This window comes from Macadamia integrifolia, chromosome 10, assembly GCF_013358625.1.
Source record: "Macadamia integrifolia cultivar HAES 741 chromosome 10, SCU_Mint_v3, whole genome shotgun sequence".
Taxonomy (NCBI): domain Eukaryota; kingdom Viridiplantae; phylum Streptophyta; class Magnoliopsida; order Proteales; family Proteaceae; genus Macadamia; species Macadamia integrifolia.
The window spans coordinates 26985324-27002305 of record NC_056566.1 but is presented as its reverse complement, the minus strand read 5'-3'; the positions used below and the strand labels follow the sequence as shown (position 1 = coordinate 27002305).

Genomic DNA, 16982 nt, shown 5'->3' with positions numbered 1-16982 from the left:
AGGTCTTTACAGACAGAGGCCAACCAGCATGGTGCCAGTAGGCAATCGGCGAGTCTGGATGAACTGGCTTGAGCTGGTTGCCATCCGACTGAAACCGGTTCGGTCTGTGAGCACATTTGGAGGGTTTTGTTGGTTTTTCTTGGACTGGAGTGTCTAGGACCCTAATGAATGAATGTCTATACACTCAAATTAATGTGATGGAATTCTATCATGATTGATAATAGGTGACATTGTAAACGTGTGGATTTCTTGAGAAGCCTTGGTGAATACTCTTGGAGTTTTGCAAGGTAGAGTGAGTGGAACCTACCTAGGTTTACTCCCCTTTGTGTGTGATGATGGTCGCTTGTTTTGTGTTGAGTACTAATAAATGTTCTGAAATGGTTATAGTTACTAATGATTGCTTTAACGCATCATAAGATGATTATCAAAGATGACATGCATATATATTGTTTATGTCAAGTTGTAAAGGATGCATGATACAAGAAGGTTGTGGCATATTTGAAAATTTTATTATTGGTAATGGGCAAGGAATATTTTAGTGATGTTTGGGTCACCTCACCTAGTGAGGGCACAGAGGGGTGAGTCTGCATGAATATGATGTAATGTACTGAACACCTCACCTAGCAGGAGCATGGAGGGGGTGAGTGTGCGTGGATGTGTAATGGTAGCAGTGTACCTCACTTAGAGGGGGCAAGGAGGGGTAAGTGTACAATGGGAGCTGTGATATAGAACTTGGCAAATAGGAGCATGGTTGTGGTACAATGTTATTGTGTTTGTGATGAAACTGGATTTAGTACTGATTGAAAGAGAAGGTGATTTGGTATTGATATTGCATACGTCTCTTGTATTATATTGTAGTTTATGGGTGTGTTTTGACGTGTTCTAAATTTTCTCTCATAGTGTTGTCGAGCTCACCCCAATTATTTTCCATCTTGTCTTCAAATCCTTCATCGGTGGAAGGTGACGAATTGGAGCAGGAGATCTTGGACTGATGCTATGGATGTTGTTTTCTTTTGTTGATCATATGAACTTTTGAGATGTACATATATGATGTGGAACTTTTGAATAGGACAATAAACAATGGGCCACCACGATGAGACTTTTTGTGTAAATTTTGTAAGTGATGTAAAAATATATGCGCACTCTACTGATATTTATGTGATAACAGAAATGTTTATATTGAGTTATTGAATAGTGGTTGCATATTGATCTTCAAATCTTACGGTCTCTACCTATGAGGGTTGTGCCAAACCCTAATCCTAGATGGTACTATTACAAATAAGGTGCTGGTCACTGGAAGATTTGATGGACCTGGATAGCACCTTGAGGACAAGGAGAAGAGTGAAAGGGATAAAGGACAGCCTTGCCTGACACCCACAGAAGAGGGGAAGAAGAGAGTAGGGCTATCATTGACAAGGATGGAGAAGCAAGAAGAGGAGATACAAGAGTGGATGCAGTGAACAAAGATTGGGGTGAAAAACATCTGAAGCAAGACTTTAAAGATAAAAAAAACCCATTTGATGGAGTCGAAAGCTATATGAATGTCGATCTTGAAGCAAGCAACGGAGGAGTGGGATTTCCAATCAAATCCTATTAATAATCTCATGGCACAAAATGATTCTATCAGCAATGCTTCTTCAAGAGATAAAAGCAGATTGATTGGCACTGACCAAGGTGTCAACAATCAACTGAAGCCAGTTGGCAAGAATTTTGGCATTGAATTCGTATAGAAGATCACAGAGGGAGATAGGTCTGAAGTCGGGAATAGAGGAGGCCCCTTCTTTCTTAGGAATAAGGTAAAGGAAGGTGTGATTAAACCCCTTTGATTTGAATGGGATTAAAACAAAAAAACAAAAAAAAACAAAAACAAAAAAACTTTTATGGCCCGAATGAAGTCAAACCTGATGATATCCCAGCAAGAAGAGAAGAAACCTATGCTAAACCCATCAAGACCATGAGCTTTATTAGCTTTGTGGGAGAGGATGGTAGCAAAGATCTCGTCATCAGAGGGGATGGATTGGAGAGATGGAAAGTGATCATGGATGAATTTGTTGAGCAAATTCTAGGGGAGGGATGGGAGGGAGGAGAGGGAGGTTGAAAAAGCTCAAAAAAGTAGGATAGGACTCCAGATTTATGCTATTCCAAGGAGAAACTGAAACTCTCCCAATTAATAAATAAAGATGTAACTTAGCAGTCCTTGCAATCTCTCTTGGTGCCTGACAATAGATTCTCTTTTCCCCCATTTCTAAGGTGGAGAGCTGAGGATGGAAGTTAAAGATCTGAAAGCTCAGAAATATCTTAAGAAATCCTGAGAACACCGAAATTTAAACGATCATCGTCGTCACTCTAAGTCTTTTCCCCAATTAGCGTTCACCTACGGGAAGCACATTCCATCATACATTTTTCTCTAGAGCATGTTCTGTATGAATTTAAGTATCTTTATATCATTCCTCACCAACTCATTTTATATCCTTCAGGACTTCCACTCATCATTCAAAAAGCCTTCAACCCCCATTGTGCACTCCTCACTAGTGTCATCAAATGATATGGTAATGTTGTTTCCCCCCAAAGTGAAAATTACGGACAAGCACTTCCCGAGATAAACCTATAAAGTTCACATCCAGGCATCCAGCTTATTCCTCCATGATGAAATTTTCAAAGGATAGTCATTAAAAATTCGTTAAGCAGATAAGTAAATGATGCAGATTTGAAGACCAACAAGAGTAGGAAAAAGGCCAACAAGAGTAGCTAGCATGTGGCATTATCTTGTTGATTATTTTTTTGTCCCCATACTTCTTTTTTTTTTTTTTCATGCTTTCAAGTTTTGGTTTAGCCCAATTGAATCATGGTCCATGCTGGTCTAATGTCGATTAAATTTAAGTGCTTAGGAGTTACTTTTATTTCACCCTTTTTACTTTTCTAGAAGGGGGAATCAACTCACTTTTGTAAGTAATGATGTGTGAGGACTTTTTCACCTTTGGTAGTTGGTAGGTGAAGACTTTTCCAACTTTGGTAGTTGGAAGTTGAAGACTTTCCTACCCCAACTTTAATAGGTGAGAACTTTCTACTCTTGTTAGGTGAAAGTTGTGCATGTTTGGTAAATGTCTTTGTAATGTTTTATTGGGTTTTTCATATAAATAGGGATCAATTGTAAGCATTCAAGGGACAACTCATAATTTAAAATAAATTAAAAAAAAAAAAAAAAAAAAAAACTTGCTAATGCAACTCTCTTCTCCATTGAAGAATCTCTTATGTTTGATCAAGAAATCCCTTGTGTTCGATTAAGGAAGTTCGGTGTTTGATCCAATCGAAACACCTTGCAGTGTGAAGCCCGGGTGTTACTTTTGTTGTTTATTTATCCCATCCTCCCCATCTATCCACAATTTTCACCAATATCCTATTTTCCAAATCTGGATTTCTTATTCTCAGATCCTATCGTGGTACTGTTTTGATATTTTCAATTACAGTATTACATCAGTAACCATCTTGCAAGAGGGAGAGAAGTAAAATTAAAAGTTACCTGCAATGCATATTGATATTGAAATTGCACAGAGAATCCAGTATCAAGCCGGTTCTACAATGAGGAGAATTAAGCATCTTCACTTGGGTCTCTTGTATTTTTCTTCTTTGGTTTTATTAAGTTATTTATTCATCCAAAAATAAAAAAATAAAGCATCAAGATTCACACAATGCTATTACAACATATGAGGGCATCAACCTAATCAAAAATCTACATCAGTGCAGATCTAAAGGATAACTAGACCCTTGTAAAATGGCACAACTAACTAACATAAGCATATGTGACAATTTTATGGAACCAACTCTAACCCAAAGCAGAACCTAAAAGACACACTAAAAAGAATATAGTAAACATTAAAAAAAAAAACGAACACCTTACCTCAAATAATATGGGAAACAATCCAAGGATACCTCAATGTTGTTAGCAGTGAGAATTCGTTGTTGTAAACTATCCTTAAATGTTTGGCGCCTTGCTGAGGATGATATTGTAGTTTGATCCAAATCCTTGGGAAGCTCCTCATTTCCCCTTAGCTCATAAAATGCTTTCACAATGTCTCTACGTGAATAAAGCTCCGGAGTAAATGATCCTGCAAGCATCTGCAAAAGTGCCATTCGTTCATCACTTGTCCCAGAAATCTTCCTAATCTCTGCGGCAAGATCAGTACCCAAGTTCGTCTCATCAACATGCAAGGAGTCATTGGCAGCAACATCAGCAGACAGAACAGCAGATTTCTCTTTTGACAAAATACCAGCCTTCTCATTATGTTCAGGACTACCCTTCCTAGCATGGAAACTGACATCAAGATCAGGATCAGGGTTCCCCAATCCTTCACAACCAGAAGGTAGTACAGGCTTTTCCCCATCCTGCTGTTGTACATCCTCCCCATCTTGCACAGATGATGGAAAAAGTGATAAATTTCTGAGTTTTGATAGCGATGCTAATATTGATGCTCCTGCAACAGCTGATGAGTCTCCAGACCTTATCCCAGGATGGATTCCTTTAACTGGAGCCCTCTGAGCTTGTGAAATGCTAACTGAAATTGGCAGTCTCGTATTAGCTACGTTATCATTTGTGAGCAACTGGAAAATCTGAGAAAAGATCAAGGAAATTGCTTCTCCAAAAATGAAGTCAACTATTTGATACACTGCATTCACTCAAAAAATAAAATAAAATATAAGTGTGCACTCTCCACATTATGTAGGAGAAACCGCAACACCAGCATCATAAAATGTGCTATAAACTAATCAAAAGGATACATATGCATGTTCAACAGATGAATCAAAAACCACCTCGTCCCCTCCACTAAGGATGGTCGAGGAATTTTTCCCAATAATATTGCCATTTACTCGGACAACCCCTTTTCTCCCTGAGATTTCCAGTAAAGCAATAGATGAACCTCCTTTCTGTCCATAAGAAATGAAAACAAATAGGGGGTGGGGAAAGAAATGTATTACAAACCACATTGCGAAAATCAGACCACAAAAAAGGTGTCTTGATGCACCACCCTTATTTCAACATCAGCCAATTTAGTTGTGCTCAGTGATATAATGTTGTACCTCTATGTGCCTCAGTTTACACAGAATTAAGCTGACAGATGGGTCCATCAGCTGTAAGTCACACTGCTGGCCATGACCAATTGTGAAAAGGGATCCAGAAATGAGCAGGGGCTCCTTCTGGGGTAAAATAAATGATAAAATATGAGGATATTATTAACAAAAAACAATTACAAAAAAACCACCGGCTCATAGTAAGATCAGATAGCCAATAAATGCAGCTTAACAATAGACAGACTTTCATCTGGTTACAAGCACAGACAACTCACACTACAAGAGATATGTATCAACTGAAAGAGGAGTATAAAGCAATCAGGACTTGAAACCTTGAAATCCAATAAAAAATCATCGACACATAAAGCAAAAGTAGAAGCTTAAGTAAGTATGTTGTTACAAGATCCTTCAGAAGTGCACCAGAGAATTCTAAGTGAGCTTTCCACCCAAAAACACAAGATGCAAGAAACCAAAGTGAAAAGCATCATCTCGTTGAAGGTAAGGCAGGTAGAAGCTTAACCCTGGAAATGGCCCCCCAACCACAAAGTTCTCAGAGAAGTATATCATTCTTCATTCTTAGATGTAAATGCCATTATATTTCATCTCTATTCTTAGCTCCATCTTTGGTGTCTAAAACAATGGAAAGAAAATTAGAGTTTCTTGTGAGAAAGGGTGACAGATGAACAGAAAGGAAGTAGTTTTACTTGGGCAGAAGGAAGGAGGTGTATAAGCTGGAGAATTTAGGTGCTGTGACTCAGGTCTTTGGGCACAACATAGGCTCTGTTTGCTGAATGGTTCAAGGGGTTTGGTAAGGAACGCATGTCTTCATGGAAGAGTGTAGTTTTGAAGGGAAACATGTGCTTTTTTTTTCTAGTTGCCAGGTGTGGGGATAGGATTCTAGAGGACTTGGGAATATACTTCTTCAAACCAGACCAGATGTTGAACCAAAGGTGACCGAGTCCGATTCAATCCAGTTCAGCCATCAAAACCTGAAGTTGCCAAACAATTTAATACATAATCAACCATCAGGTTCTTGAAAAAACCAGCCATTTTTTCCATTTTGGCCAGTTGTTGACAACAGTTGTCATGTTGCCAAGTCAAGCCAAGGCAGTGGCCAACTGCCTTGACACCTAGGCAACGTCTTGGCACCCAAGGCAGGCGTCTTATGTTATGTCACATTCCGTATTGTTCAAGTATTTTTCAGCATATAAACGTAAAAATATACATGTACTGTAGGGTTTTAAATGTCAAAATATAGAACATAAAGGGAGTAAAAGTGAGAATGTAGAAAACATATAAGGGGAGATGTCAAAGGATTGAAATTTATAACATTTGGAGTGCAAGATTGTTGTACACTCAGTGCATATGTGATGTTGTCATTGTTGTCAACACAATGCATTACAGTGCAGTTGGTAGTGCAGACAATACAGTTGCAGTGAGTTCAGGACATGTGACAGTATGACAGAGCATATATGGCAGAGATGAGGTGCCCAGATGACGTGGAATGATGCAGAGATGCAAGGTAACGCATGCATTGTGGTGTAAATATAATACATGGCACCATGGGATAGATGCATGTAATGGTAGCATGATAGAATGGATGATGGTATGAATGTGGATGCGTATGCATTCATGTTGATGATAATACGCATAGATGCATGATGATGCATTGTGTATGTATGCAAGTGTTGATGCAAGCTGGATATGATGGTCGATGCATGAGGGTCATTGTCATGTTGATGAATGTATAAAGATATATAGGTTCATGGTTTGAAACATGGATGCATGTGTGTGGCCGATAACAAGGCAAGGTCGAGTTGATGTTAGGTATTTCTTATGCCTACTAATGTATCTGCTAAAAATACATAACCCCAGCTTATCTAATAAGCCATCCACAGCTCTAACTCAAAATTGTGAAATGCAACCCAGAATCTTTATTATCAAATTAATAAATACATCCAAGAGCATTTCTTTGTTCTGATAGCAGAGGAAACCATATGCAGGTATAACAATCAATTACAGTAAGTCATATTTAAAACTGAAAGAGTGCGGGGCTGTGGGGGGAGATGATCACACATATGAATAAGATTAAACTAATCTTGTGGATATCTGCACTTAAGAGGTTTTCCTAGTAATGCAGCCATACACCATGTAAAAAAGTTCTCCTGCTCCTTTTTTTTTAAATGAATAAATAATTCACTACCAAGAGGAAGAATATACAAGGGAAAGCGGGCCTCCAACTCCTCTGGCTTGACACTGGCACCCATCTGGCATCCTTGCCAACCTCATCTCCCCTAGATCCATCTACTCCTCCGGGCTCCCCAAATCTTCTCTGGTCTCATCCATTCTCTCCCCCACTGGCTGGTCCCCTCCTCGTTCTCCCCCCCCCCCTCTGACATTTGGTCTGACCTCCCCACCACTCCTCATGGCCATCGTGGCAAGGATGATAAGGTCCTTTGGACGCCTTCCTCTACGGGCTCCTTCACTTCGGCCTCATCTTAGGAATTCATTTGTATCAAGTTCCCGATTGCTCCTTGGCACAAAACCGCATGGTTTAAAGGCCACATCCCCCGCCACAATTTCATTGTTTGGCATGCCCTCTCCAATTGTCTCCCACCCAATCTTTCCTTATCCATAGGTACATCTAGGCCTCCCCCTCCTGCTGCCCATGGTTGTGTTAGAATAGCATTGAAAATGTCAACCACCTCTTCTTCTCCTGCCCCTTCTCCTCTTCTATCTGGAAGAAGGTGCTCAGATCCATTTGGCCATTCTATAGACCCACTCTTCCTTTGTCTAGAGAGTGGATTTGGATTGACATGACTTTCGACGGTTCTACCATATACGATACAATAGGGAAACTCACTTTTGCAGTAGCTATCAGTTTGTATGGAGCATAACCTCCGGAGATGGACTTCCAACTCCCATTCTTTTGACAAGATTTGGAAGGTCACCTTCAAGATTGGCACTATCAGGCATAGACCCGTCAGAAATACTCCAAGGAACAAGCTCATTGTTGTCTCCTGGGGTCTTCCCCCTCCATCATCTCCCCCCCCCCCCAGTAGTTTGGCCTCTTGGCCTTTGGATCCTCTCTTTTGGGCCTTTTGGTTTTGTAATCTCATGTTCTCCTACTCCTTTGAATCGCTCCATTCAAATATAAATATCAATCTCCATCTTTCAATATCAAGATACTCCCAGAAGTCAAAAGATTGTTTTGAAACCCATGGAATTCATAAGAATCGGTGAATTTGTTCCCATTCCTTCGGATATAAGATCAAGTTCCTCATAGACTATAATTGTCAATGATGCACTCTCCAACCAATCACTAGAATCTCAAGCATATTGGGTCTTCTCGCAAACCCAACATGAACACTAACCGATAATCCATCGCCCCCTCCAACAAAAAACATTGCACTTGTTACCTCCTCTCAGCTATAAATTATAATACATTGTGAGCCAAATGATGAATATTTGTACATGAAAGACTAAATATTTATCCCAGTCTACCATTTTGCATGGGCAATATGCCCCACATTATCTACACAGTGGGCCAAGGCCTTATCTTGTCAACATCGGACAGAACTGTTTGGTACCCGTAACAGCTATGCCTCCTTACAGTTAACTACCCAGTTCTTCACATGGCCTCGCCTTCTTTCTGGTAAACGATATAAAAATTGTGGGAAGCAAGAAACGATTCAGCGTGTGGAAATGACTTCAAGACCAGGATGCCAAATCGTTTATCTCCAGAGAATCTAATGTAGACTCGAATAAATCAACATGCAGAAGACCTCACACAAAAAATAGAGTTTGGCAAGGTACCAAATGGTCCAAATCCCATAAATGAGATTAAACATCTAAACCCACCTGCGAGCACCGGGAGAAGAGCTTTCCCCATGGAACACTCGCACGACCCTTTGCAGGCCCTTTCCTCCCTCGATTCAATGCCTTGCGAACTAACTTCACCGACTTGTCAGCCTTAGCCGCGGGACCATCTGAACGCCGTGAAGCAAATGAAACAAATCAATAACAACTAAAAGGATAAAGAAAATCAAGTTACACTGCACGCAGTGAACTCTGCAAGAATAAAGATCCAAGCAAACCACCTAAAGATGAAGATGACGCCAGAGCCTCGTATTCTCCGTCCAAATCTGGGGATTTCTCTATCATAGTGGCCTCACATGCATCGGGTTCCCTGGAATGATCTAGTGCAGACGACGGATCAGAAGGGCGAACTTCCGGGTAATGAGATTCAGACCCAGAGTCTTTAGGCGACACTAGTGTTTCCGCCGGCGAAGCACAAGAAACCTCGTTCGTTGTTGAAGACGCTTCCTTCACCTAGACTTCCAACAATAATCAGTACAAAACACCTCGCTGCTATGATCTATCATCACGCCCTCGTAGAAGAAAACGATACCTAACCCAAAATCTGAAAGACGTACCTTTGAGCGTTTCCCGTTCGGTGGGGGGGAACTGCCCGAAGTAGAAAGAGAACGTTTGGATTTAGCTGAGCTTCCCCTAGTCTCGACCATGGCTTCCCTTCTTCGATCCGAATTTTGTTGCAGAAAAACAAAGATACAGAAGATATTATGGGAGTTCAAGATCCTAACGAGGTATCAGTTACATAGAGCTTCGATTTTAGTGTGATTTGAGATTTATGTTCTTTATTGTTAAATTTCAATCTTAGAGACAGAGAGAGAGAGAGAGAGAGGAACGAGAGGGGTTTAATGGGGCTTATATATAGGTTTGCAATGAAGGGAGGGAATTCGGATGGTTTCCAAGGAAAGGAACGATTGGTGAAGGCCTGAATTTAGCGAGGAAATTGTCTGATACCAAATCAAATCCAAATGTGTCGCGGATTTGTAGGCTTAGCTGTACAACAACGCTCCTTAGTCCGCGGCCCTTGCGCCGGTTGGGGTTGGGGTTGGGGTTGGGTGGAAGAGAGGGCGCACATGGTATCAAGAATTGAAATCAGGATGGATTAATTTTTTTGTATTTTACAAGGATGGAGGTGTTCTTTTGCCCTCTCACTGATTGCATGGCATGGTACAATTTGTGGTGCCAATGAAGGGGCACATGTGGGGATCCACATGGTGGATTTATTGTATTTCATAGGGGTGGGGGTGTCATTTTGCCCTATGTGTTCATGTATAGGATCACACCACCAGAGAGCTTTTTTTTTCCTAATTATCTAACAAAATGAAAGAAATAGGCGCACAGTCGGTGTGCACGGTGAGCTAGCAGGCAGCACCAATTGAAGTGCAGGATGTGGCTTCATACAGGGTAGGGGTCATTTCAGATAAAAAAAAAAGGAAGATAGGGATAAGCACAATGGATGGTAGCTTGCAACACATGGGTGGTGTACCCAACATTTTCCCTTTAATAAAAGGGGGGGAGGAGAAGGCCATTCACCTACCGGAGATTCTCCCATCAGCTTCAAGAAATAGTGGAGGCAGTGGTGTTTATGCCATTTCAGATGAACATTTATGCCCGTTTGACTGCATTTAATGCCAGTCATGCAATTACACAAGCATATGCAAGAGACGAGTGTTTGCTCAATATCTAGTTGCATTATGACATTTTTTTTTCCAAAAAAAAGAAAAATTCCATCCATTCATCTTTTTCAAAAAATGAGCCATGAGACTGGTACTAACACTCTTTCTTCTCAAACAAAATGTAAGCTCTTATTAAAAGAATCCAACTTCCACCCTTTCATAGAACTGTTTCCATTTTGAATGTCATAGGTGAAATCTCTACCTTGTAATCCTTCCAGTCACCACTATGACTATTGAAGCATATAACTTCATTTCATTATTTGCCATTGGCATTGCATGCATGGGTTAATCCACATGATAAAGGATCCCACATCCATTTTGGTGGTCAACATTTTAACCTAAGACAAGTAATGATGGGTTAAACTCAAATTCAAAGTTTAAAAAATAAAAAAATAAAGGAAACCCATCCTGATGCGAGCACGAAAAGATCATGCTGCCCCTCCCCGTTGTCCGATAAAGATGCTCCCACCGCTCCTCCCCATTAGCTCGTGGATCTGGTGTTTTCTATGCCACACCGGCAGAGTTCTCATGCCCAAAAAATGAATAGTTAAATTACATCTAGAGTTACCTCGCTCACCTTCCCCTTCCTCTTGGTCCTTAGATGTGGATAGAATAATATGTGATAGGATGGAATATTGTATTATATATAGAAAAAGAATCTTGTTTTCTTGTTTGTATATATATCTACCACTTTTGTATGGACTTTTGCAACCAACATCGGAATGTGACTTGCACCAATCGAACATTCAAACCTTACATTCCAGACCAATCTTCAGGCCTCGATTATCAAACCAACCTTTAACTAGACTCTCTTTCTTGGGTTTGGTTATTGCAACCACCCGTATTCTCTGTAATTGTTTTGTTTAGCTGGAGTTTCTCTTGATTTGCACTAATAAAATCTTTCATTTTGTCCCAAAAAGAAAAAGAGAATCTTGGATCAAAAAGGTTTAGTGAGAGATAAAAGGATACTACATAGACTCACCTGCAATTGATAAAGATTGTAGATGGGTCCCAAGCTCACCTCTCTCACTCCTCTCCCACTCCTGCTCACCCTCCCCCTTCCCCTCTTCTTTGTCCAATTTCTTTTTCTGCTCTCTCTGAGTTTTGAATATATCAACTACAAGTTCTGGGGAAATATTGTTTCAAAATTCTAAGACCTTAAGTTCTGAATTATGCAAAGCAATTCGGAGGGTAAGAGTTGATCTTATGATTCCTCCCCTTAAGTCATGAATTCTTTAAAGCAAAAACATTGAAAATGGGGGGGCACAGTGTAACCCAAGACATTGTTGGACTATTTTGAGCTTATGAAAGGTATAGCAATATAACTTGCTATTGTTGTCTTGACTTAAAGAGGAAGTCAGCTTATCCGGATGTGTAAATCCTTCCAGTAATTGTTTCTGTCTTGAGCCTCTGAAAGACAAAGTATAGGGAGAAGCTGACTCTGTTGTTTTTCTTTTCATGCTATTAAATAAAGACATCAGCGTTACATCAAAAGAACCAAGAAATATCCAAAAGAAGAGACAATGCTCTGAGTAAACATATAAATTGAAGATAAAATTCCCAAATACAATCCAAGCATCATTCCTACAAGAATGAGCCTGTCTGCAATAGTTCATGCTAGCACACATTATAGCCAGAGTAAACCTGCCACCACAGAGTCAACTTATCAAGATCATGGAACTCCGAGTATTTCTTTTAAGTAGTGACACCAAGTGGTTTCACTGCTCACCTATGATGGGGATTCAATTGGCACTTCAGAGACCCTACCTCCCGTAGAAATGGCAACCGTGTTCAGGAAGAGATTAGGTCAGCACGGAGTGACAACTGGCCCAGCAAAGGGAACAGAGTAATATTTCTCCCCAGTTCCCCACTCCCTTCATCACCATTTTCTTTTCTGTTCACTGTATTAAGGAACGCAAAGCCATCTCAACCTCAACAAGTGGTTGCCCAGCATAAAGCTTAACTTGTCCCTTCCTCACAACGATAACCTTCCTTACATTTGACTTGACTGACTCCTTCAGTTCCTGAAAAAGGTTTTCAAAAAATTAAAAAAGGAAATCCAATTATCAGATCACATGTTGGCTCTAAATTCAATAAATTCACATGTGCATTAATAGATAGATATTTACTTCCAGATTAATCAACAAAGGATAGATTGGTTTGCCTTTACAATAAAGCATTAAGACTTAAGACTAATGGTATGGCCATTGACTCTCGAGCTGAGATCTTAGGTCAGAGTCGCATTAATCTACATGCCCCACATTTATTTCTCTAATTCTTGGTAGGATTTAAGAGAAATTTTGATTGTTTCTGTCATAGAGGATGTAAGTTGTGCCTTGCTAACTTGGCATGCATGAGTACCTACTAGCTATAGATCATTAGGCAGTTTGGGGATCATGCACCAAAAATGTGGCAGAAAAGTAGGGCAGCACAATTCACTCTTAGGCAAAGAAGCCCACCTAGGAATGCATAACATTCAAACGAGACAATGTATATTTGAAGTATTTCACTGAAACCTGTCATTGTGTCCATAAAAAAGAGAAGGGAGGGTTTCCGGATTTAGAAGAAGGAAATCCCATAGCCAACACCTGTAATAACCCCCCCCCCGGTGCCCTTCCTTTTTCGGTCAGGTCCAATAATGTTTCAACCGAACAAATGCAGTCTTCTAATTGCAGAGAATGAAGATATGAAAGGGACAAGCAAATTTCGGCAGTAATAATGCAAGACCAAGTTTAGATCCTCACTTTTATTGATAAAGGAACAACGTTGGCACTGCAGTCACCAAGATCTTCAAAAAAGGATTCCAGTAGATAAGAGAAATTAGTAGCGTCGGTGCGGTCCTCAAAAGCAACAGTATAAGACGAGCAACTTGTGTCCTGTGGATTTGAGCTGACCTTTAGGGAATAAAGTCCCCTTTGTCCTTCATGGTCAGAACCTCTATGCAAGAGAATACCCTGGAAGAAATAACAAAAGCTGAAATTTTTAAGGCAGACCTTCTAGAACCCCCCCCCCCAAAAAAAGCAACTTAAATGTTTAAATAATAATAATAATAAAAAAAAAAAAGAAAAAGGAAAACAGATCAGGTGAGCAGTGGTGTACTAACTAGGGCATAGGGAAGCTTCAACCACCAAAAATCGTTCTCATTTTCTCTAGTATCTGAAGGCAGGCTGCAATTGCCATTGCTACTCAATGAAGCCCGGCTATAGAGCACTCTGGAAGCGTTCTGGTTTTCTTTTGTTAAGCTTTGAGATGCTTGAGTCTTCAATTCAGTGAACTCTCGTGGTTCTGCTAGTTCAGTGAAATGCTTATCACGATTGATTTCTTGAATGCCACCTGTAAAATTTACAAGTAACCGGAAACTGTTGAGAATACTGTAATATTTTGAATTCTTCAAACTCTGCCATTGATAAGGACGAAGGAATTAATGGATTGTCATGAGATGGACTGCAAGAGAATAAACTCAATAAAGCATATACCATTCAATTGGGAGAAATCCAGGGAAAGAGGTTTACTGGCATTTAACACAATGGACTATCAGTCTCAAGTTATAATTACTCACCAAATAAGGACAGAAACAACAGCAAATAGCTTATTGAGATAAGCTATTTTATCATTTTAATTTATATGGAAATGTGTGGTATTGGAGTGAAACAGAACCTCCAGCAAACTTTTGTAGAATTCTGCTTTCGTTAGAAGACCCTTCTCGTATTCTTACAATCAGGGGAGTGTCTTAGTATAATAGATTAATTTGGAATCGATCATCCGAAATATAGCAGCAAATATAAGAAACATTACCCCTTCCCCTCGAAGCTCCTTCCAATTGCATAAATAAACAAACAAATGATTAAGCCTATAAAACAGTATGGGAGAACATCAGATAACCTATATAACCAAACACAAGCTTGTGTGCATGTCTCTTTACTTATTTATGCTAGTATCTTGCCCAACATGCGTTCACAACATAGTATTGAATATTTGTCTGCTCAGCATATTTTATTAATTTCTCTTATATTTGATCAATTTAAAATATAATTTTGAACCACAATGATCCACAGAATACAGACAGTGAAGGATACGTATAGTCTCCATTGTTTGATCCATACTACTTGTTATGTTTACCCCAGCATTTCTATCACTGAGTCCAGATGGAGACTGTTTAATCAAGTTTCAAGAAAGATATCAATAGCCAACAGCAACTTGCAAAAAGAGACCCAACTAACCAAAATAACTTTAAGGAAAAACAGTAAAGAAAGCTAACAGGGTAACAGAATAAGCAACAAGATAATTAAACAGATCTGATCTCATTCAGGACATACAATAAGGCTTAAAAATTTTACCAGCTTTGGCTCCAGAATTCTCAACTCTATTCCTAGTCTCCCTTCTTGAATTCACCCCCTCTTTGTGCAACTTCTTTCCAACAGATTGGGATGAACCCAACTTGCTGACTGAAATTTCTTTTCTCCTCTTTTCAGTTTCCAGTCCCTCTGGCATATTTTCTCCCGATGCCTCGTCAGTCAAGTGGTGCAACTCTTTCTCCATCTTTGCAGGCATAGTCTTCCAAGAATCAGTATGGGATAGGTCTGGCTTCTTTTCTTGGCCTGATAAATCCAAATCATTACTAGCATTATTTCCATCGATTAGAGATTGATCTCTAATTGTAGCTCCTCTGCTATTATCACTAGGCAAACTAGAGTACTTTGAACCATTAAAACCTTTTGTTTTATTTTTATAACCAGCCAGGGAGCTTCTGAACTTGTGTTTTTTCTTAAATATAAGTTCCCCAGCTTTCTCTTTTGTTTCAGAACTCTCTGAATCTTTCCTATCGTCAACCTTTACTGAATCAGTCAAATAACTAACTGATGCCATTGGAGATTTCTCCTGCCTCTTTTGTAACTTTACCAAGCGCTCATTTACTTCTTCTTGAATTGGGTTTTTAATTTTAACTTCTTCCCGACCATTCCCCAAGGCATCTTCTAAAGAAGAGCTCACATCATTGGCCCTCAACTTCCTTGCTTCACACTCCCTAGCTTCCCTAGCCATAGCCCTAATTTCAACTATTTTATCTTCCACTTGGGACTTATCCACATAAATTACATCGCCAGGTTTAGAGCCAAGAAAGTTTTGGCCATTTCCCTTCAACAAAGAGTCCTTTCTCTTCCCTTTCTGCATTTCCAGGACTGAAACCAACGATTCAGTCTCCGCTTCACCATTTCTATTCTCCCGGCCAATATCAGCGGAACCCAATACCCAAACAGTACATACCGTTTGAAAAATAAAGAGACCTAGGAAATAAAATGCCAATTCAAGCACTGACCTTGAAGAAACAACACCAACAGCATTAGAAACTCCAGCTTCCGCAGTCTCAGAAGCACAATAACCAAGTGACTCCAACTCTATCTCAATATTTTCTTCTTCTACTTGTCGAATCATATCGTGTGAAACCTCGTCAAAATACCCTTCATTGTACGGCTGGTCTCGGTGGATTTCTATGCTCTCACCGAGTTCTATGGAGTAGGGTTTTGTTAGGGTTTTCAAAAGCTTAGGGCGTAAATGATTCTTTCTCTTCACACGTGTTGATGGGGAGCGAAGAGAAACAGAAACTACGGTTTTCCTAGTAATAGTGATAGGTTTGTGAGCAGGTGGGGAAAATTTGGTGAAGGCGCAGAACGCCGACGCCATTGCTGGGTAAGGTGGAGAGGTACAGTATTATAGTTTTGCCACCTAATACATATTCACGTTGAGGCTACTCTTCGGATCTGATTCCGGCTACGAAGCGGTGAAGAGTCAATAACTTCACCTGCCTCTTCTTTGATATTACCGTTATTTTCCATTAACAGTGCCAGAGCTTTTGGCGGGAGGCTGAGAATCGTATAGCCGTTGGTCATAAGGATTAAGGAATCGCCGGTCCCTTCCAACTTTCATTGTTTTCGTACTGTGTTTTAAAGACTCCATGGGCAATGAGCAGCGATTTAAAACGCGGAATCGGAGATCAAATCAGTAATCTCATATGTGAAAACACATCGATTTTAGGGTTTCTGAGCATAAATGGGTCAGACTTTAGTATCGCGATCGGTCACCGTCGATTTTTATCTGAATTGCGCGGTTCATATATTAGAGGGCATAGGAAACGCCATAGGCGATCACATTCGATTTTTCTCTGAATTATGTTCAAGTCCACATTCACATCATGCTATTCATATCTACGGTGCTCGGCGGGGTACTGGGCTTTTCTTTTATCAAAACCTTATTACATTATAGTAGGTCTGATAATGGAATGCCTCGGTGGTGGACGTAGCATGAGTGGCAATTGGTTTGCTTATAGTGGTGGGCTTTATGCTGATACCAGCTCGAGTTGTGGGTTATGCA

The 16982-nt window shown here is 40.1% G+C and overlaps 2 protein-coding genes across 6 annotated transcripts in view; both read right to left on the bottom strand.

Annotated features, from left to right (window-relative positions):
- LOC122091073 overlaps positions 1-9990 on the bottom strand; it is a 52258-nt gene extending 42268 nt beyond the window's left edge. Inside the window, exons 1-6 of one of the 3 annotated variants that reach the window (XM_042660895.1) lie at positions 9504-9990; positions 9168-9399; positions 8929-9056; positions 5077-5193; positions 4777-4923; positions 3899-4608 (exon numbers count right to left, since the gene is read on the bottom strand). In XM_042660895.1, coding sequence (XP_042516829.1) covers positions 3899-4608; positions 4777-4923; positions 5077-5193; positions 8929-9056; positions 9168-9399; positions 9504-9593 — 1424 coding nt within the window. In that variant the 5' untranslated portion in view covers positions 9594-9990. The remainder of the gene's footprint in view (positions 1-3898; positions 4609-4776; positions 4924-5076; positions 5194-8928; positions 9057-9167; positions 9400-9503) is intronic. The other 2 variants (XM_042660894.1, XM_042660893.1) reach the window with 2 other exon arrangements.
- A 2051-nt stretch (positions 9991-12041) lies between these two features.
- On the bottom strand, positions 12042-16591 carry LOC122090962. Of its 3 annotated transcripts, none has more exons than XR_006143776.1 (5): positions 14954-16591; positions 13720-13949; positions 13361-13570; positions 12346-12640; positions 12042-12260 (listed from the first exon to the last, which is right to left on the bottom strand). XR_006143776.1 is itself a non-coding variant. In XM_042660739.1 (4 exons), the coding sequence occupies exons 1-4, from the start codon at positions 16293-16295 to the stop codon at positions 12515-12517; spliced, it is 1908 nt and encodes a 635-aa protein (XP_042516673.1). In that variant the 5' UTR covers positions 16296-16591; the 3' UTR covers positions 12042-12514. The 3 variants fall into 3 exon arrangements, 1 of the variants encoding a protein (XP_042516673.1); XR_006143777.1 differs by having other exon boundaries at positions 12384-12640; XM_042660739.1 differs by having other exon boundaries at positions 12042-12640.
- Positions 16592-16982: the final 391 nt, after the last annotated feature.

Bases quoted from the DNA above. Each gene is read 5' to 3' on its own strand.
- LOC122090962 (XM_042660739.1), bottom strand. From the start codon at position 16,295: ATGGCGTCGGCGTTCTGCGCCTTCACCAAATTTTCCCCACCTGCTCAC. The intron at 13,950-14,953 runs GTAAAATTTTTA...TAAATTTTACAG, and splicing joins GAATTCTGGAGCCAAAGCTG to GTGGCATTCAAGAAATCAAT. The intron at 13,571-13,719 runs GTTAGTACACCA...TATTTCTTCCAG, and splicing joins TGAAGCTTCCCTATGCCCTA to GGTATTCTCTTGCATAGAGG.